Below are 22,915 nucleotides of genomic sequence, written 5' to 3'. Positions count from 1 at the left end.
GGAAGTATAACGTTTTGCTTTCCTCCTCAGAGTAGAATAAATAATTAAAAAATAGGTCATGAGAAAGTTTAAAATAAAAATGAATAAATGAAGTCATATTATGAGAAATACAGGAAAGTGTAGAATGCTTACACAGATACACACGGGAGTGTGTGAAAGCAGGCGTCTATCGTGGACCAGTCTGTTGATAGACGCCTGCTTTCAAACGCTCCCGCTTTCAAAACCACACATTTTGTGTGCTTTCAAATGCTCCCATTCGTTGATCATTCGCCAATCACAGACATATCCGATGAGCGTGTGAACACAATGGCCAATCAGAGGTGTTTACGAATCCGCTCAAAAGTGTCACATTTTTAAAATTTCAGTACCGACTTGATACATTTGACAACTCTACTTAAAGGGTTAGTTCACCCAAAAATGAAAATGTTGTCATTAATTACTCACCCTCATGTCGTTACACACCCGTAAGACCTTCGTTCATCTTCAGAACACAAATTAAGATATTTTTGATGAAATCCAAGAGGTTTTTTATCCCCCATAGAAAGCAACATAATTACCACATTCAAGGTCCAGAAAGGGAGTAAAGACTAAAATAGTCAGTGTGACTACAGTGGTTCAACCTTAAAGGATTAGTCCACTTTCAAATTAAAATTTCCTGATAATTTACTCACCCCCATGTCATCCAAGATGTCCATGTCCTTCATTCTTCAGTCAAAAAGAAATTAATGTTTTTGATGAAAACATTCCAGGATTTTTCTCCTTATAGTGGACTTCAATTGACCCCAAACAGTTGAAGGTCAAAATTACAGTTTCAGTGCAGCTTCAAAGGGGTTTAAATGATACCAGACGAGGAATAAGGGTCTTATCTAGCGAAACGATCGGTCATTTTCTAATTTTTTTTTTAAATGTATATGCTTTATATAATTTTATATGCTTTATATACTTTATTCTACTTATGGAACGGACGTGGCGCCAGTTCCGTTTTTTCCGTAAGTTGAATAGGGAAGGTGTAGGACATGCAGCGTAAGCTTTTTGAAGAATACGGAAGGCGGTCTGGCGGAAGCAATTGCAAGGCGATCATTTGTTTATATAAAGCATATACTTTTTTTTTTTAGAAAATGACCGATTGTTTCGCTAGATAAGACCCTTATTCCTCGTCTGGTATCGTTTAAAGCCCTTTGAAGCTGCACTGAAACTGTCATTTTCACCTTCAACCGTTTGGGGCCAATTGAAGTCCACTATAAGGAGAATAATCCTGGAATGTTTTCATCAAAAACTTCAATTTTTTTTTAGACTGAAGAATGAAGGACATGGACATCTTGGATGTCATGGGGATGAGTAAATTATCAGGAAATTTTAATTTGAAAGTGGACTAATCCTTTAATGTTATGTATTGGCCGGCTCCTGTGTCAGCATCACACGTATTCATCGTGCTGCTCACATGAACAGCATCGGCAAATAATGAGCCGGGGTTCTGACGTAAAACCTGGAAGCGCTGAATGTAAACACAGTAGGAGGATGATGGGGAGAGAAGACATTGTTGAATAAAGTCGTTATTTTTGTTTAGTTTATGCGCACAAAAAGCATTCTCGTCGCTTCATAACATTAAGGTTGAACCACTGTAGTCACATGGTATTTTAATGATGTCTTTACTACTTTTCTGCACCTTGAAAGTGGTAATTACGTTGCTTTCTATGGAGGATAAAAAACCTCTCGGATTTTATCAAAATATCTGAATTTGTGTTACGAAGATGAATGAAGGTCTTACGGGTTTGGAATGACATGAGGGTGAGTAATTAATGACAGAATTTTCATTTTTGGGTGAACTAACCTTTTAAATAAGTGCTCCTGATTCTGCACTCACAAATTGGCTTTTGCACTTCGGAAAACACATCAGTAACTAGACATGGTTGTGATGCATTCCAGAGCTTTGAATATGTCTTCAACATTTCTCAAAGCTTGAAGACAGCATTCTTCAGCACAAAGCAGTTGATATAAACCACAGTGAAATGTGGCCAGTTGCAAAGCTTTGACTAATAAAACCTGCAGTTTGTTCCAGCCCTCTAAACACTGGAGCAGCGGTGTAAACAGTAGATAACTATGTGCACTGTGCTTCATTATTTCACAGCTAGAGTGCAATAATGAAATATCCCTTGAAAAATGCAGGAATGGCTGCCAATCCCGAGTCAAGGTAAACAACTACATGAATTTCAACAAAAACCTTTTGATTTTGCACAATAATTATGTTTGAATGATTTTTCTGCTCTGTTCTGGTTTGATCATTGTTTAACTCACTCTTACAAGAAATGGTTCTATATAGAACCTTTAAGGCTTCTGTAGGTGCTTTATAGAACATTTTCAGGGTTCCCATCATGGGGTCATTTTATGGATTTAGTTTTAATTTAGTTTTAATTCAATGTTATGATTTAAGAAAATCATTTAAGATTTTTTTTTTTTTTTTTTTTTTTTAGAAAAAATTGAATTAACATGTTAAACATGAAGTATTTTGCAATAATTTAAGGCATTTATCTTTATATAGAAACTTTTTGCCATAAAAGCTTTCTTTAAAATCTAGTCAAGAACCCTAGTTGACATCAGATTGGTGTCCTCATTGCCGTCAGTAAGTTACTTCTGAGCAAATCAAAAACAGACCCCTGTGGTTGCCTTGGAGACACATAATTTGATGACCGCTGCAAGCAAAGCTGGAAAACATTTGCAGTCCAACCTAGACAGAACAACATAAATCAGTGGTTCACCAGCAGGTGATTTGTTCCTATAGGCTTTCTACCCCAACTATGCGATGTCTCATCCTCCCCTTGTCCAAAGCTTGTGTTTAGTCTTTCTTACCCCCTCTCCTGAAAGTAAGCTGGAGGCAAACTGGAACCTGATCCCCTGTGAAGACCACAATGATGAAGGTAGATCCAAACAAATCTACCCAGTGTTTCTCTTCCGTCAATAGGAACCATGGTGGTTTGATTTTTGAGCTTTCTGTTGGCTTCTCTGCAAAGTGTTGATATAATGCAGATATAATCTGGCGTGACGGTGTGCAGTTTAGTGTGGGTAAAAAAAAAACAACAAAACGGTAGGATTGTGCCTGAGCCATGGTTTATTTAAAATGCTTATACAAAATCACAGGTAGACAATTTCTCTTCAGGAAATAAAATGGATACATTAGCTGAGATGATCCAGAGTTTCGCAGGCAAAACCTTCCATTATCTATTGTTAATGGTGTAGAGATGTATGAAGCACAGCTCACACAGAAGTCAAACCAAGCAGCTTCCTGTTGGTCAGAGCAACTTGAACCTGTTGATGTGAATCTATGTGAGGAAATCTTTCGCTCTCATGAAATTCCTGATCATGTGACTGACATGATTCTTACTTAACGGCAACCCAGCTAACAGGGAACGTTCTCAGAACTTTGGCTTAAACGCCACCTAATTAATGTCATTAACATATAACCTCACCAGTCAACGTCCAAATGCTTTACTTGAAAACGTTGAGCAGTAAGAATTGCTTAGATTTCCAAATACCTGCAGTACTCCGACTCTCTGCCACAAGGAAAGGTGCGTATGTAAGCTTAGACCCTGAAGTGGCGCTAAGCACTTTTCCACATCAAAGACAGTTTTTATAAATATGAACGTTGGCATGGATTTTAGCGTACGCACACTGTTCAAAATCTGTGCGTATGCACGTTTTATAAACAAGGCCCCTGGTCATTAATAATGTTCTCAAAACATTACCACTAAAAAAAATTATCTAAACATTGTTTATGGAACGCTTTAGTTGGACATTCGTCTAACATTTTTAAACGTTACTACTGGTTTGAGATTGTTTAGAAAACATTCATAAGTAATGTTCCAATAATGTTTGCAAAATGAAATGTTCCCTTTGCAAAAAAACAACAAATTAAAACATTTAAAAAACTGGACATTTCGAACATTCAGAAATAATGTTTTCATAACTTAATGGGAACGTTAGCAAAACATTCTTAGAACATATATTTGTTAGCTGGGAAGAGACATATCTACACCCTTAAAGAGATAGTTCGCCCCCCAAAAAATACAGTCTGTCATCCCAAAGCTGTATGCATATCTTTCTTCTATGGAACATATTTTAAAAAAAAAACTATGAAATGAAACTCAATGAAAACATGTTTTCGATCATATTGACTTATGGAAAAACAGTTGAAACATTTGTTAAGATGTCTTATTTTGTGTGTCACAGAAGAAAAAAAAAGTCAGGTTTGGAAAGACATGAGAGTGAGAAAATGATGACAAAACTTTCATTTCTGAGTGAACTACAGTGTCCCATTTAACAGACATTTTGAGGATTAGAAGTAAACAAATATGCTAATGAATCAAACTGTTGGAAAACATCTGAATAAAGTAATCTTGACTATAGGCCAATTCACACTGCACTGACAGACGGGTCACTTCACTTCGTCAGGTTTTGTCCGATCAGTGTGTTACCCCTGTCGGTGTTGGTCGGTGCTTGTGTTCACCAGTTGAACATGTTGATTCAGCGTTTGTTGGGTCGTGGGATGTCTGAAAAGTGGGAGGGGACATTGAACATTAATTATTTATTTTAATGCTAATACAATGCTAGTTTAGATAGGTACAATAACAATTGTAGAAGAAAAAAAATTATGATGTCTAGAAATCAGTTCCAATAGTAAATTGAGAACTCATGTTTAATGTGATAGTTTCATTCTTACATCTACTATATCTATAATACAATATATTGTTAGTCCCGAGATTCTTCACATTAGTGAATAAATACATAGATCTGCAAATAACATTCAAATTCCCTAGTGGTCTGGTGGTAGAACTTTTGTTACCCGTGTCAGGTTCCTGGTTCTGATCTGCCCTCATGTAGGTTTTTTTCCTCATAAAAATCAAAGATGTTTATCAGTGATTGTATATCAAGAGCAGGGACACGTTTGTGTGCATTCTGTTTTGTGATTTCACCGGAAAGAATCGAGTCTCCGCAATGGCATTAAGTGACAGATTGACGTGCTCGTCTGTGCAGAGCCAAAAGAAAATGTAAACAGCGCCTACTTTGATTTGATTGTCCATCTCAATCATTTTGACATTAACGAGCGTTGTTAGACCGCTGAGGCAGACCAGACTAAAAATTTAACTTTTTAACATTTTTGTCATCATAACAACATAGAGATAGCTGCGTAATGAAGTGCAGTAGAGCAGTGTGAGAATTTCAAATACTGGGGAGGACAATTTGGCCATTTCTAATTATTGGGGGAGACTTGTTCCCCTCAATGCCTATGGTGATTACGGCCCTGCTGTAATCTGGTGATTGTGTGTGTTGGCCTGCGTCTGTCAGTGCAGTGTGAATTGGCTTTATAATAGTCATCTCAGATGTTTTCCAGAATTGCACGACTGCATTTGCTCTTTTGAGAGTTTATTTAGAAATTAAGTGCCGTATGGACGCGTCTCATCTTGTGTTCCTGGCCTTCCCCCTGGTTTCCCGCATCTTCCTGAACGAGCTCCACGAGTAGAGCCTGTAGCTGCTGTCTCACGGCCCGCCTGCGCTCGCCGTCCTCCCCGCCGTCGAAATCTGCGCACTCCTGCACGGCTCGCTGCAGATCCACCTGCAGGGGGAGCCCCGCTTTAGCGCCGAGCAACGTGGGAGAAAACCAAGGCCTGAAGATCTTCTCACAGATCACCTGCAGAGAGAGAGAAAGAGAAGCATGACAGGTATCGACCCCAAAGGGAAAACCAGGTCTGTGGATGAGGGATGGCGGCCATTAGCACCATCCTGGTCTCATTTCATCATCTCCGGAGCAATCATCAGCCATATTCGCAATGCGTGCCATTTGAAAAGGGACCGGAGCACAAAATGCGATGGTCTCCTTGACCCAACAGCCTGAACGTTACAAAGCCCTCATTGTTCTGAATGGCAGGCCATACAATGGGAAGGTAGAGGTCACCAAGGGTTGCGTTAAGTGATCGGGAACGGAGAGATGGGCTCTGTCTCAGCCACCTGCAGCATGGAGCTGGACTTGGTTTCATGCGGCCAGCTCGTCTGTTAGCTTGTTCTCCTTAAGGGGAGTTGGCACTGACAGCAGGTGTTGACTACGAACGAACAGAAATGAACAGATGAAAGACGTTGCGTGACTGTGGCAAAGTTTCTTATGGGAAATATAAACCTGCTTTTACCTGTAATGGCGGCGGCATTCAGAAAAACAGTTACACCTAATTCCACTCCATTTATTGTCATAATTTCATCGCAAATATCAACTGAAGTATTTTTGTAACTTCCTTTGCTGTTGTTGTTGTATGTCTGACACAGATTGGAAATTTATCATCTAAAATTCAGTGATTTTGTTTTGATCTAAGCCATATATAATCTGTAATATATATATATATTTTTTTTTGCAATGTAATTTCAGTGTAAATAGTCATGTTGGAATTCTTGCACTTTTTATGTAAATTTAATGGTAGGGATGCACCGATATGAAAATTTTGGCCAATACGATAACCAATATTTCTTTATATTTGAAAGCTGATAACAGATATATTGGCCGATAAATCCAAATCCAAATTTTTATATAATTTTGCACTTGATTCCAATCATATTTCAAGCAATTCAAAACCATCGTGGTGAACAGTGAACATCTGTAGTGTCTCAGCTGAAGGAAATAATCCATTATTTATCAGGTTTTAATATACCGGCCAAATTTTTTTATTGGGCCGAAACCGATAACATTAAAAATTAACATATGAAGTTTTGTCCTCTGAAGAGGACATTATATTTTAGTGAATTTCTCTGAGACTTTACATGTCACCGTTTTAAGTCTGGATGTCTTGTAAAGAGCACATTAAGGGCTTTTCAGAGATACCAAATGTTCGGAGGTTTCACCATTACCACTCCTTCTCCTTGGTCTTTAAAAACATTAATTTAGTGATCAAATTTAACACCCTTATGGAAAATGATAATATTTTGTTATAATCTTTTACATCTTAATAAATGAACATCTCAGGAAAATGTTATGGGGTTTCAAATCAAAATATGACTTTCTGCTACAAAACAGGACATCGATTTTATACATGTCCACTGTAGAGGACACCAGGACTGTTTATCACAAGTGAATAGGGAAAGAAATTATATATCAATATTCTTATGAAATATTAGATATTATTATGAAAATCTTGCCAATTATTACTCCCATTATTACACTTCTTTTTTTCATTACATGTTGCTCCAAAAACACATTAATATGTAAATTACATACAGCATGTAGATACACTGTATATAATGGAGGGGGAAAAAAAATTATGGCCATTTTACACACATATTGCATAAAGCAAAATGGTATATCAGATCATTCTGTTATATCTTTCATAATATAGTTGAGAATCATCTTTATACAAAGTTTGGTATAAAAAATCCTGAAACCTAAAAATTTATTGGTGATTTAAAAAAAAAAAAAAAAACAACATTGTTTTTGCCTTTTCATGTCTATTCATGTCTTGTTTTATTTTTTAAAAACTGAGTCCTGGTGTCCATTACAGAGGACATAGCATAACATATGAATAAAATGTCATTTTTCAAAAAAAAAAAAAAAAAAAAAAAAATGCTCTAATCAATGTAATGACATAAAAAAAATACAAAATTCACAAAACTTTTTTTTTCCGATATATTGTGCGTCCCTATTTAATAGTAAAACTTAACAATAAGTTTCCATTAGTTAAAGAGTTAATGAACAATGAGCAATACATTTGTTACAGGATTTACTAATCTTTGTTAACAATAGTTAATAAAAATGCAATTATTCATTGTTAGTTGATGTTAGCTCAGGTCCCTTAAATAATATTAACAGATACAACTTTTGATTTTAAAAATGTAGTAGTAAATGTTGAAACTAATATTAATTAAGATGAATAATGAGGTATTTTTCATGTTAACAAATGGAACCGTATTGTATTGTGTTACTAATGTATCTTATTAGGGGCCAAATTTACGGTGTCTTTAATTTTTATTTAGATTTATTTATTTTTTCATGTGTAGTTTATCTGTAGCCTGCTGCGTTTAGCCGTAGCCAGCAACTGTCTGTCTCATAATCAAAGGTGCTTCCTTTGTTCGTTCAGCCCTGTTAACCCCCATTGTGTTTCGGAGCAGTAACGATGGCGCTATCTGATTCCCTTCAGCGTTATCATGAACTATTAACATTCCATGCATTTTTCTTGGCAATGTTTACAGCTGAAGAATGATTGTCTCCTCCGGCTATTTTAGTGGTATTCCTGTGTGACAGTTATCAAAAACAGAGTCATTTTCTTCAACAAGTCAGCACCCTATCGCATATATAACCGCTAACCACATACCTCCAAAGGATTACTGAATGTCAAAATATAGAATAATTGATGCAAATTATTAAATAATTGCAGTATACAATATACAGAAACCTCACCCACCTGAAGATTACTGTTTTTGCGTTTTGGCCCACATCTGTTTTTAGTTTTGTCACACTTGGAGATGCAGTCAAAGAAGTTGCAGTCATTGTCACTGGTGCAGTTCTGCTCAAGTATGTCTCTCATTTTGGGCTCAAAAAAAGCCATGTCCACATCTATTGCCACCACCTGACCAGAAAAAAACAAATAAAAACAACAGTAATTAATATAAAGTATAGTATATAGTACATTTACAGTGGGGTCCAAAATTTTAAAACCACGATAATCTGGTATTCAAAATCTATTTTAAACCTAGAAATAAAAAAAAGTTTTGTGATTTAAAAGAAAAAACAGTATGACAAAACAAAAACAAAAAAAACATATTCTGCACTATTTCTAGGATACTAATTAAATATGACATTTTTTCTGACAATTAATCATCCTTTGTACAATATGTCATATGTTCTTGCTTACATTGAAAATATCAAATATTAAAACTAAGAATAAACGAGATTACAATATTAATGGACTTTAAATTAAAATTGTATTGCAATAATTTGAAATAAAAAAGGCAAAATAGAAGTTTTTCAATAGTGGTCTCAGACTATTGAACTTATTTAAACACTGTTTATTAATTAAAAATAGATATTTGTAAATAGACAGACATATACTGTAAAATATACATATAACCTCTGCAGTCAGCTCTTACTAAAATTCGGCAAGCATTGACAAAGCTGTTGCCGCATGCTAAATTCTGTTTTATCAGAATATTAATGAGAATTTGTGCATGATATTAACATAGTCCTCTACATAAACAGAAAAGGACAGGATGTAAAGAAATTTCACCGGCAATGCAAACAGAATCTTAAACATGTACTAACTTTTGTAATGCTGTGTGTTAGAAGAGTGTATATTGGTGATTTCACTTTGATTGATGGGTGTCATAGCGACGCATACATGATGTCAGATGCTGTTTACAGTAAAACCCATTAAACCCTCAGAATGAGCAGCATTCATCTCAACCGCATCGGCTCCGCTGGAACACAAATAACGTGTGCGTAATGCCGAGAATTTGCTGTATAGATCTACAGATGCTAAATATAGATTTTTCATCTATTTTTGAATCATTTCATCATGAGATCTGAGAAAATATTTTAGTTCATAGTATAATTCTCTTACTTGTATACTAACTGATATGCTAAAATAGAAAGCTTGTGTTTGAAGAACTCAATATTTAGTCTTATGATAACCAAACTATAATAATGATATTTTTTGTAATTATTAATTATCATTAATAATTATAATCATAATTAGCTTAAATACTTGGAATATCTGGACCATAACAAGCCTTGGGCAACACAAGTTTATAAGGAAATCTGTCGGAAATGTAATTAAGCAGTTAAACACTATCCTTCCTGTAGTTTACATCAGTTTTGCCAACGAGACGAGGATTATGTGCTCATGAAATTGATCTAATTATAATAATGCTTGCCTATAACATGCAGAATAATCTAATAGCAATAATCTAATTACTAGAATTATAATCTAATCTAATACTGAAACATTGTAAAATATTTATGATATGGGTCTAAGACTTGCCTTGGATGATTCATTCAACCACAATCACATTGCAAATGCTTGCATTTATTTTCTCCTTAATTTTGTTTAATCAGCTCATACTTTTCTGATTAAATTAAATAATTTAGTAGATCACTCGGTCCACTCCTGTCCGAGTCTACAAGGAATGAGTTCACCATTATTTTCATGACTACAAGCATTATTTCAGAGGTGCTTGAGAATAACGCTAACTAATAAATGCACAACACAACGACATAAAGTTTCCATGGTCCCACTTTATGTTAAGTTTCTTTGACTACAATGTACTATCATTTAAATTAATCATTTGATACTTATACTGCAACCTCCTCTGTAATTGTATCTATAATTATACTGTTGACCTTTCCCTTACACTTTAACCTACCCATACCACTTAACTACTATGTACTAATTGTACTTTAATTGAAAAAAACCTGCATGTAATTACATCTGTTTATATTTTCTATAATTATATCTAGAATTACACTGTTGACCCATCCCTTACACTTTAACCCACCCTTAAACCTAACTATACCACTAAACCTGTCCCTAACCTTACCCGCATCCCACCTCAATAGCAGCAAAAGTGTTTTGCTATATAATATGAACACAATATATACATTGTAAAAAAAAAGTGATGTCTGGCCTAGGAAAATTTATATCTTCATCCTTTATTAAAGTATTATTAAAAATGTATTAAAGATTTTTTAAGAGTTGTGCTTGGAGTCAATTGTTGTGATAATCATTTTTGGCCTGGCTGTCATGCAAAGAAACAAGAGCGAACCATCAAAATATGAATAACTGATTGTTGAAGTCAATTTATGCTTTTTTTCTCCTTTTCTCCATTTTTTTTTTTTTTTTTTTTGGAACAGTAAAATAAAACATATGGAAGCTTGTTTCCGCCATGAAATAAAAAATAAAAAAGGTAATTGCGACTTTTAATCTCACAATTCTGACTTTTTTCTCAGAATTGCAAGTTACAAAGTAAGAATTGTGTGATATAAAGTCAGAATTGCGAGCTATGAAGTCAGAATTACGAGTTATAAAGTCAGAATTGCCTGATATAAAGTCAGAATTGCGAGTTATAAAGTCAGAATTACGAGTTATAAAGTCAGAATTGCCTGATATAGTCAGAATTGCGAGTTATAAAGTCAGAATTGCAAGCTATAAAGTCAGAATTGCCTGATATAAAGTCAGAATTGTGAGTTATAAAGTCAGAATTGCGTGATATAAAGTCAGAATTGCCTGATATAAAGTCAGAATTGTGAGTTACAAAGTCAGAATTGCGAGTTATAAAGTCAGAATTGCGAGTTACAAAGTCAAAATTGCGAGTTACAAAGTCAGAATTGCGAGTTACAAAGTCAAAATTGCGAGTTATAAAGTCAGAATTGCGAGTTACAAAGTCAAAATTGCGAGTTATAAAGTCAGAATTGCCTGATATAAAGTCAGAATTGTGAGTTACAAAGTCAGAATTGCGAGTTATAAAGTCAGAATTGCGAGTTACAAAGTCAAAATTGCGAGTTACAAAGTCAGAATTGCGAGTTACAAAGTCAGAATTGCGAGTTACAAAGTCAAAATTGCGAGTTATAAAGTCAGAATTGCGAGTTACAAAGTCAAAATTGCGAGTTATAAAGTCAGAATTGCGAGCTATAAAGTCAGAATTGCGAGTTATAAAGTCAGAATTGCGAGTTACAAAGTCAGAATTGCGTGATATAAAGTAAAAATTGCGAGATATAAAACTCGCAATTATGAAAAAAAAAAGTGGCCACTACTGTAGTAGTTAAAGACAACTAATATAAAGTGTGACCAATGTGGATTTTGGGATTTCACTGATATGCTTCTGGCTATTAAGTATTTACTCACCGTCAGGTCCTTCCTGATAGCAAAGTTCTCTGGTTTGATATCACAGAGGTGTAAGCGGTGGGAAAAATCATTCTCGAAATGCTCCACCATCTCCAGAAAGCTCAGAGCCACTCGGGGCACCATATCTCTCACGGTGAACATCCTGTCCTGCCCGCTGTCCGGGCTCGGCGAGGGGCTCAGTGACAGATCCTCCAGAGAGAATATGTGTTGGTCCCATGCGTGTCCAGCCGCCAAGTACTCCACGGCATAGAAGTGACCACAAGAGCCCAGGATCTTGGCCACGTGGTGGGTCAAATCCTGCAGGACCCTGAGGAAGATATACTCCTCCTGCTGAAGGAGAGACCATAGCGAGGCCAGCTCAGCTCGCGAGTACGTCCGCTCGCTCTCCTTCAGCTTCTGGCCCCACAAGCGGGGCAACGTCAAGTTAGTTCCCGTCTCCAGGCCGAGTGAGTTCTTGATCTCCAGGGTGGCGTAGAAGACAACATCCAGTGGCGAGAGCTCCTCCTCGCCACCCATTCCTCCTGCCGCATCCTGGTACTCCAGCAGAGCCAAAGCCTCATAGGAGGAGAAATTCTCCAGCTTTGACTTGAGAACAACAGGCACTCCACGCCAGTTGGCGGCCATGACCTTCTTGCCATTTTCGTAATAGAGGCAGCGTTTGTATTCCACACGACCGGCCACGCAGAGGTCCTCGCAGAGGTCACCGGTCAGAACGCCCTGCTGATACTCATCACACTGAAACAAAGACACAGAACAGCACATCAGCTGCATTATGCTCCTGTTTTCCCATTACAGGCTAAATGTGCACCATGATTTATCAGTTATTTCATTGCATTTTCTTATTGAAACACCATTTTCAAAAGACCAAGTGTATATATATATATATATATATATATTACAATTTAACTTATTATATTTGTATAATATTTATTATTTTTATTCCTAGCATGTCAACTACACAGTTTCAGTCTCATTATGATGTGTCTCGTCAAATTCATTTCCTTCACGTTAAAGCAGTTTTTAATCAATGCAATCTTAATTCCATCTCATACCACACTTATTGAATATGTGCCTATGTTGAGATACGGTACCAATGCCACCTGTCAGCATATTTTACCACCATGCATAAATTTCACATATTTAATCTTGCAAAACAGTCAAATAATCATTTTTATGCATGGTGTCTGCTTTTGCTCTTGCATTTTCCCTCTTTGACCATCTCGTGAAAAATGAGCTAATTAGTGGTTGTTGCTGCAGTCTGCACATATATATGTCAGTTCAGGGGCTCCGGGGCTTCAGATGATTTGTGTTCCACAGAGATTACACTGCAAATCGTCCTCTGTCACCTTCCAAAGTAAACAGCTGTTATCCGCACACAGTCCGGCGCTGGTCCGGCTCCTATCTGCATTGGCTTTAGCGATATGTTTTCCTTATCATTATCCATCAGAATGGTTTGTGGGATGCTCTCCCTTGCTTGTCCCCTTGCATAAAATATGTCCTCTGTGTTCAAAAAAATCATTTTACTTGTTTGTCATAAAACTGAAGTTCACACATTTGTGTATTAAACTTGCTTGGCTAAAATTGGCAGTGATAACACTAGATTTTTTACATTCTCTGAAGACGATGTGAGTGGCGTTCGCCTGCGCAAAAGTTGCTGTCAGTGTTCCAGAGTAATGGAGATATGGTCAGAAAGTCTGTGATATTTTGGCTGAGTCTGTGTTTGTGTGTGTGTGTTTTTATTGGAAATCGGTGTGAATGCATAGAAATGTAATAGCATTCTCTATGAGAGATGGGTTGAAATGCTGGGTTAAAAACAACCCAAGATGGGTTGAAAATGGTCAAACCAAGTGGTTGGGTTAAATGTTTGCCCAACGTGCTGGGCAGTTTTATTTAACCCAACTATTGTTTAAAAATTGCTATATGGCTGGTTTAAAATGAACCCAAAATGGTTGGAAGACATAATTACTTGACACAACAATAATAATCAAAAGGTGAACATTTATTAATAAGCAATTTAATAAATATTTATTATTTAATTATTATTCATTAAACTTAATAAATGTTCATTTATTAAATATTAATAAATGTTAATTGTAAAATGTTACAAACTCTAAAAAATGCTGAGTTAAAAACAACCCAAGTTAGGTTAAAAATGGACAAACACAGCAATTGGGTTGTTTTAACCCAGTGGTTGGGTTAAATGTTTGCCCAACCAATGGGTAGTTTTATTTAAAATTACTGTACTGCTTGCTTAAAATGAACCCAAAGTATGTTAACCCAACTGCTGGGTTAAAACAACCCATTTGCTGGGTTTGTTCATTTTCAACCCAACCCAACTTGGGTTGTTTCAGATTTTGGGGTTAAAAGTGGTGAAGACATCAGAAAGTTGAAAAATGCTCAACTTTAAGCAAATAAGAGATAAACTTCACCAGGTATGTTTTCATGCACTAATTTTCATCAATCAGAATTAATCCATTACGATTTCAAATTCTGGGTGTTCTTTTTATTTAAACCCTATACGTTAGAATCTGATTTACATATTCGTTTGCATGTGCATTACATGCATTCCAAAAAAAATATGTGTATTGCCACATTCAAAACCAGAGAAAGCAACCACAATAATGCCACCGGAGCTACACTTGAGTATCATTTACACGCTTCATTTTTTTCCTGTTGATGGGATAATTCAGGTCTACATTACCCCCTTCAATCCGATGGAAATTTCATTCGGATCGAGCTCAATTGGATTGAGGTGTCGGCCAGCCCCATTGAACCATAAATCCAATTACTACCATATTATTTGATTGCATGTACACATAGCTAATGATGTCCATAACAAATGTTTGCCAAAAATGCTGAAGAGGCTCCAAAGAGGCAGATCTCTGATGGTTTGAGAGGGTTTTTTCTGTGCCAGCAGACACGTATGAGCAATAATAATAGCAAGTACCAGTAATTATTACCTGAATTACTCCCAGTTGGTCACTTTACCATGACAACACACTTGCTTAAAAGCACTGGGAATCTTTGTTATCAGCTCGACTGAGGCTAAACATAGAAAGAGCTTCAACCCTGCAAACCCTCTCATGGGCCTCTCATGGTGTTTATGCAGGCCAAAGATACATGTTGCGGTCTGTGGTACAGGGCGTTTTTTTTTTTCAACACTGTAAGTGCCAGCCAAATTCTCCACATATGTTTTAATTCCCACACTTTGGTTCAGATGGGACAACAGCTCCCGTGTACATGTAAACTTTCTACTGCGAGGCCTGGACACGGGCAGCTGCAACTAATCCAATGTATGTTTGTGTGTTCAGTATAGAAAGTGCACTCACTGTTTGGAGATTTGAAAAAAGAATGCGTGTAGGCAGGGAAAACTCTTGCTGATCCGTCATGAGACTCGGAGAAAGTGACTCGTATGTTGTTAATCATGGCTGTGTTTGTAATCTAGCGGTTGGGATGAGTGGTTTTTTCTTTCAATACAGCCAAGAAAGAAGATTAAATCCTGGATTTGACAGTATGTAGGTTTGGCACATTATGTCTGATGCTTTTAATGTGAATATTTTAAATTAACTACAGGCATACTCTAAATAGTAACTTTTTTTATTTTAGTTTTTATAGTTTGTTAACATTGTTAACATATTGAAGTAATTTGAATTTGTTGTCATGGAAAAATCTACAACCAGACAGGGTTATTATCATTAACTAAAACTAAAACTATTACAAACATTTCTGTTCATTGAAATAAAATAAAATATAAATATTAGATGAAAAACTTTAAATGAAAATTAGAAATGTTGCCTTGGCAATAAACTGAAATAAGTTTAAGTTGAGGCACTAAAATTATTAACTGGAAACTAAAACTAACTGAAATTAAAACTGAAATAGAAAATAAATTAAACCTAAATAGCAAAAAGAAGAAAAACAAAATGACAAAATCCATACTAAAAATTAAGCATAAACATGAAAACTAAAAATATAAAAATAAAAGCTAAATCAAGATATAAATTAAACTATAATGAAACCACAATTAAAACTAAAATAACAGTGCAACCAGGGAATATTTTTGGATTTTGAATGTCATCTGTAAATTGTAGAACTTTTAGTTATAATCTGGACTCAAAAGTCTCAGTGAAAATGTGCATATATTTTTTTTTATCCAGTCAGGCTGTTTCTAGTTATATATTTAACACAGTGTTTTTGCATCAAGCATCACTAGTACTATAGCTCTTGCACAGTTTGTGCTACGGACATGAATTAACTCAAACCGGTTTGTTGATGAGAGGTGTGCTGTTACTAAGCAATTGCACTTATATTTTTGGCCTGGTGGAACAACAGAAAACACACACACACACACTAAAGGAGGGACCATACTGAGAGATATCTAGGGAGCAGAAAACTAAAATGCTCCTTTGACCCACGCCAGTAAGCAAGCACAACTCCAGCGTTGAGTGACAACATGAAATAAGATGGAAACAATATTTTCTTTATGCTTCTGAGCATGTAAGGTAATGATTAAACATTAGACCCCAGAGAATATCAGTCTATTTCTGTTGCCCACAGGCTGTATTGCCATCTGGCCTGAGTGCTGGCCAGTCCCGGCATGCCAAGAATGTCTGCATAGGCTGCTCTGGGTCACTCCATCATTTTCACTTTACCAGAAACTCACTAAAACTCTGATACAAAAATGAGAAATGTGCTCCAATACACTCTTGTATGCCAATATAGACACATACAAGAGTGATTAAACGTTAAATGAATCGATTCAAACGCTCACGCGATCTTATTCCTAAATGACAACGATTCACCTGTCTATTAAACCTTTGCCAAGTACGATCACAGCGAATTCTGCGTTGGTGCTGCCGCTGAGAGAGCATGTTTAGGTATGAAACAGCTTCACAAGCAGTCTTTTCAACCACACAGTATCATTATTTCTGTGTTACAATCATTCAAATTATCACAGAAGTACTATTATAAAAGTTTATAGTTCAGATATAATCACTGATGTGTATGGTAGCGAATCTACGTAGCCCCGCACATGACATGCAGGAAAAACAAAATAAATAGTGTGCACGCTTTACTAAGTCGTTCCCTCAATGTACTAAATCGTGCACACAATTTACTATTTCTTTCCCTCGATTTACTAAATCGTGACTGTATCATATCTTGTTTACGCCTTGAGAATATTAAATCTACTACAAAAACAATGATCTTTGCATGAAAGTCCATCAAGTCAGTGGAGCATGTCTACCCACCGCATGCAAGACCATCTGTGCTTAACCTTCACATCAGAGTCTAAACAGAGAATGAAAGTGTATCAAGAGCCTGCAGCAGAGCACCACTAAAACAACACTTAGGTACATTTCAAGAACTCATGCCAACAATTCTATTATACATAGGCCTGGATGCACAGGTGACAGATGGCTCCGCTGATTAAAAAAGGTCTCGTGTAGTTCAAAGAGTAATTGCACAAAGGTTCTCAGCCACATGCTGCCAGAAACTATAAACAGTTTATTGGGTGAATGTGCACCACTCTGAGTTGTTTATTGCAATGTTGAACCCCTTAGAAAAGCTAACTGTTTGGCAGATTATAAGAATGTTTTTACAATTCATCAACTGAGAAATTGGCTTTAGTGTTTTAGAGATGTACTGTAAGAAAGAAGGCATGAATGATGGGTAAGTTGTGTTATCACTAAAGCCTCCAGGAATGGATTTGGTCTCCGAAATTAAGAATTTAAACCTTTCAATCAACGCGCTCATTGTAAATAAACATCACTATTTCTGTTTTTCGTAAGTTTTTACGACAATGTGTGTGGTCATAAGAAAGAGCTGTGACAACTAATGAAAGGATTTGATTCGAAAGCATTTCCAAACAAACATCTAATGTGACTTATGAGAGAACGGACTTTTGAACTGCGCTGCAAGACAGTTCAGTGGAAAATTAGACACAGAGTACAGGGTAAACAAATCAAAATTCAAAAGCTTGTGTTATTCTCATTTGGAAATCGCTTTGGATAAAAGCATGGCTAAATTAATAAATGTAAACTAAATTTTGGCATCCTACATCTGAGAGTTTTTTTTATTTTATTTTTTTTACATGTAAATCCATGGACATCAATACAGAATTAATATGAGAGTAGTTTTGAATGTCAATGTGGAATGGGAATACACTTCAAATGTCGGTAACATTTTATTTTTAGTCTACTTTAGACATTCTACTAGCTATAACTTTGTAACTACATGTAAACTAGCAGTCATTAGAGTATTACTGTCTGCTTAATATCTGCTAACACTTTATTTTGATGCTACTGACTACACTGTAAAAAAGAATTGTTGGTTTACCTTAAAAAGGCAAGTTACCTTAAAATTTTAAGTTCACTGAAATTAAAAATTTTAATTTAATACAATGAAAGTGATTGATTTAATCAACAGAAACTCAAGATATTATGTTATCTGAACCACATTAATTATCTACATTGATTTGACAAAAGAAAAAATGTTGTGATAACATCATGAAAATAATTTTCCCACAGAATTGGGCTACTTTAACACTGTTGCCGTGGGTCGTTTTTCATATCCGCGGGTTGAAGCAACCCCAAATAACATGATATTTAGCCTCTGGAATGTGAATTTTACCAGAGGAACCCTGGCAAAAATGTGGATTTTACCCCCCGGAACGCAATTGGGCTAGTTTTGAGTAGCAATTGGGCGGGTTTTGTTGTGAAAACCCTAAGTATATGTCAACTTATTCCACTAACCCGAACCCAAACCTAACAGTCTACTAATACTCTAATGAGAGTTAGCTGACATGTTGCAAAGTTACTTATTAGTAGAATGTCTGAAGTGAACTATCGAATTAAAGTGCAACCCAAAAATTTGCACAAATAAAATGTTAATTAACTCATTTTTTTGAATATTATTGAGTAATAAAAACAAACAGATTATGATATTATTTAAATGTCATTCATTTGTGAGCACGTTCAAATTGTGACCGCCTCTTGCACGCTTTGTAGCCAAAAGCTTCATACACGGCAAAACTGTTCATGTACCTTTCGGCTGTGCAGATACTGAATGGTTGAAAATGTGTTTGCAAAGAGCAGGTTAATAATGTTTTTAAAGAATAATAACACAAAACAAAATTATTTAATAATAAAATAGATGCTAGAATTATCTCATTGTCGAAAACTTCCTATAGAACCCTGAACTACTGAACTAAAATATTCCTCACTTGGCATTTCAAATCGACAAAGACCTGACAAATACATCAGCCAGTCTGTTATTTTCACTTTATCCTCATTGCCAAAATGACAGATACCTCAGCGTTAGTATCTCCACCCAGTCATCATTTGCACAATATTGGCACACGGCAGCATTCCATTAGCTTGCAGCTGTTGAATTCAGTGTAATATTTATCTCAGCCTGCCCAAATATTAAGAATTAGATTACTTTTGTGTCATGATCTTAGATATTGCAGGAGTAAAAATGTCATTCACATTCATGTTAGTTCAAATGATTGGATCAGTCAGTGTTACTTCAAATGAAAAAAAAAAAAAAAAACTTTAAATATGTAATAGTTTGATATTTTACTTTGATATGTATATATTTTAATGACCTGTTTACAGTTTGATATTTTCTTGCTAATCTTATTAATGGTTATTATTATAAGTGGTTGTTCTATTTCAGTTATCAATATTTGTTCATAATATTTTATATACATTCTGATCATTCAAATTATTATATGCAGTTTCATATGAATCTGCTCATGCCAACACATTTAGTTTTAGTAATGATAGTTTGCGTGCAAAAAACTTTCCCACTAGTTATTGCCAGTAATCACCCTCCAATCCCCTGTTTAAAGGCCACCAGGATTGTGCGGTTCCCGATGTGGCAACAAACAAAATGTTCTTTCAGCACTCACTTGACATCATATAATCCAGTGGCTATAAAAGAGCTTTAGGTTTCCCCCGAGGAACAAAGCTTAAGCCTTTAATGGAGGCCCGTTACTGCTGGTACCCATGATTTAATGCTTGACTGAGTAATCCTATGAAATGCTTTGTGTGTCATTTGGTGGAAAATTCATCAAAATCCACATAAGTATCGGCACAACTGCGACACGACAACTGATTTACTGAGAAACTTGTTATATTCTTCTTGTTTAATAGTATTTTCAAAAACAAGCCGATTAATCTATCGTAAAAAGTACTGTAGTGCATTTTAGGTTTAAGGCAAAACCAATGTTTTTTTCTCGCACTGGTCAATTTTTGAGATTTTGGGCTATTTTGCTTTCATAATATGTCATCTTTCAGACTAGTGGAAATAAAGCATCTAAAAATGTTTATTTTATTGCACTTTCTCTAATTACTTATAGATTTCAATGACAATAAATATATTTAAAGGCCACTTCAGCTGTACATAAACCAAACTTTACAGTTTTATTTCTATCTATATTCTGAAGGTTTTTGCAGAGGACTTTGGTCATCATTTGTGTTTAATCCTAAAAACATGGTGATTTTTTTTTTTTTTTTCTGATAAAAAGTGAAAAAATCCCCTCTGTAAAAGCCTTTGACTCTACTGAAACAAAAAAAGGAAACAAGAATTTTTGAGTGCCTCATTTGCAATTTTAAACATAACATTTCAGAAAACTCAACTTGTCATAAAAACAGTAGTCTTATTGTACTGTGATTAATCAACTGGGGGAAGTATGGCAATATCTATTAGTTGTCTTAAGTTTAGTCAGTATTTTGCAAATACTTTTTTCTTTGCTGTCAAGTTAGGCAAGACTGACAGCTTAAGAGCCTTTTTGATGAAATATGGAAATGAACAATCACAAAAGTTAGGCTTACCACCCTCTGCAGGATCTCTTTGCTCTTGTCGTCAGTGCAGAAGTCTGAGAACATGTTCCTGTGCACGAACACCAGGCCATTGAGGAAGAGCCAGGAGGCCAGCCACAGCAGGACGACCAGCAGCGCGCTCCTGCGGCACACCTTCACCCCCAGCCACCTGAGGGCCGAGCCCAGGGCCCTGCGCAGGGACCGCCGCATCTGTCGGGACCCCCTTCGCCAGGAGCCCTCTGGTTTCCACTCAAGGGTGTGGGAGTCTGTGGCATCTGTGGTGTCGTGCAGGATATCTGCCTCGCTGCTCTCGCTCGGGGTCTGCGTTTGCGGTTAACCCTCTTCTCGGGGGACTCGCATGCCTGGTCGCGGCGCTCTGTTGCTGCACTGCCTCCTGTTATGCGGATCACTCTCTCTCTCCCAGCTTCCTCTACGCCTTCCTGCGTTTGTTTTGTGAATGAACGAGGCGAGCAGTGCTGTGCAAAGAACGCCTCAGACTTTCTCTGCCTCATTCACCACTTCATTCCCACCCCCAAGTTGTCTCTCACGTTGACTCTTTCTCTTGAATCCAGTGTGTTTTCACTCTGCCTCTGGCTCTCCATTCCCTCTCTCTCCATACAACACTCCACCTTTTTTCCCTCTGCCTCCCGCCCCCTTCTTGAGTGCTTTCCTCCTTTGGGTTGCCTTCTTCTGTTTCCAAGGCAGCCAGGCCTTTCCTGACGGCACACAGACCTCGGCGTGCCAGATCCGCCTCTTGTGCCAAGCACAGACCCTCAGATTACTCCACTTGAAATCCTGTTTGCATTTTAAGCACCGCAAACAAAACAACACAGGCCGGCGTGTACCAGTATTACTGGTTATTTGATTAGAGACGGATTCTCCCGCGGAGATAATGCCCACATATTTGATTTGCAGAAGCAGGTCGAGCGCTGAGCCTGCAAATCTGCCGGTAACGGCAGCGGTGGGAAATCTCAGCGGTCGTTTTTTCCTTCGATTGTGAGAGTCTGCAGGAGCAGCCGCAGGTGAACAGAATCCCTAATCACTCGCCTCATAAAAGAAAGTGCTTTCTTGCCAAGAGCAAGAATCGTTCATCTGTTTTATGTGTGTTTCTTCAAACCTCGACACGTTAGAGACGAGTGTCTCGGGTTACTTTAATTGCCAATTAGATAGCCTTGTGCAGTCTGTGAGGGATTCTGTCTTCAAACGTATTAATGCTATCAGCAAATCACAGATACTCTTGAGATCTCCTCTGCTTTCTCATAGCCCGTGAACTGCTGAATGAGCACATTGTTTACATGGACATGGAGTTGTGCTTGTTTTCTCCTTGAGGGTCTTGCTTAAGGGCTTGTTTGAGGTCATTTAGAAATACAATAATGAACTTATTAAATGTCAAAGAAAATGATTTTATATATATATATATATATATACACACTATCAAAAGTTTGGGGTTGGATCGCTTATATATTATATTCATCTATATCATTTATTCCTGTGATCAAAGCTGAATTTTCAGCATCATTACTCCAGTCTTCAGTGTCACATGATCCTTCAGAAATCATTCTGATATGTTGATTTGCTGCTCAAGAAACATTTCTGATCATTGTCAATGTTGAAAACAGTTGTGCTGCTTCATAAATCTATTATAAATGTCTTTAATGATCATTTTAATGCACCCTTGCTGTATAACAATCTTACTAACCCTGCACTTTTGAACGGTAGTATATGTATAGTTAATTAAGCGATAATTATGGTCTGAGCTATATATATATATATATATATATATATACAAAGAACAAATTTCAAAAGGTCATTTAAAACAGCTAAATGTCACCGATAATGCAAACTGACTTTTTTCCACAAAGAAAGTGTAATTCTGCCACCTTGTGATCTTATGACACTGTTACAATATAAAACACAAAGGATGTTATTTATGGAAAAATACTATCCTTAAGTATTAAAAACATTGTAAATATCTGCTTACACTCCTCAGTGATTGGGGATCTCGATTGGTAGATCGTGCTGCTAGAAATGCAAGTTTTGATTCCCCGTGAACGAATATACTGATGCACAGTTTAAGAGGGTCTGCTAAATGTAAATGTCATTTGTAGGCTAGCTTCTTCCTTTCAGAGGTTTTATGGTTCTTAGGTGGGCTTTTAAAGCAGCTTTGGTACTCGAATCATGCCAATGCGTTCTACTTCTTTACTTGTTTCTGAAAACATTGTT

General features: G+C 36.5%; 1 protein-coding gene across 2 annotated transcripts; it reads right to left on the bottom strand.

The window, feature by feature from the left end:
- Nucleotides 1-3,088: 3,088 nt before the first annotated feature.
- dipk1c (divergent protein kinase domain 1C) lies at nucleotides 3,089-21,809 on the bottom strand. Of its 2 annotated transcripts, none has more exons than XM_051882526.1 (4): nucleotides 20,705-21,740; nucleotides 11,868-12,602; nucleotides 8,433-8,597; nucleotides 3,089-5,683 (listed from the first exon to the last, which is right to left on the bottom strand). In XM_051882526.1, the coding sequence occupies exons 1-4, from the start codon at nucleotides 20,900-20,902 to the stop codon at nucleotides 5,423-5,425; spliced, it is 1,359 nt and encodes a 452-aa protein (XP_051738486.1). In that variant the 5' UTR covers nucleotides 20,903-21,740; the 3' UTR covers nucleotides 3,089-5,422. The 2 variants fall into 2 exon arrangements, with proteins under 2 accessions (XP_051738486.1, XP_051738487.1); XM_051882527.1 differs by lacking the exon at nucleotides 3,089-5,683 and adding an exon at nucleotides 5,695-6,092 and having other exon boundaries at nucleotides 20,705-21,809.
- Between the last annotated feature and the right edge of the window lie 1,106 nt (nucleotides 21,810-22,915).

This window comes from Ctenopharyngodon idella, chromosome 23, assembly GCF_019924925.1.
Source record: "Ctenopharyngodon idella isolate HZGC_01 chromosome 23, HZGC01, whole genome shotgun sequence".
Lineage (NCBI taxonomy): Eukaryota > Metazoa > Chordata > Actinopteri > Cypriniformes > Xenocyprididae > Ctenopharyngodon > Ctenopharyngodon idella.
Note: the sequence above shows the minus strand (reverse complement) of the source record. Positions and strands in the feature narration are given on the sequence as shown.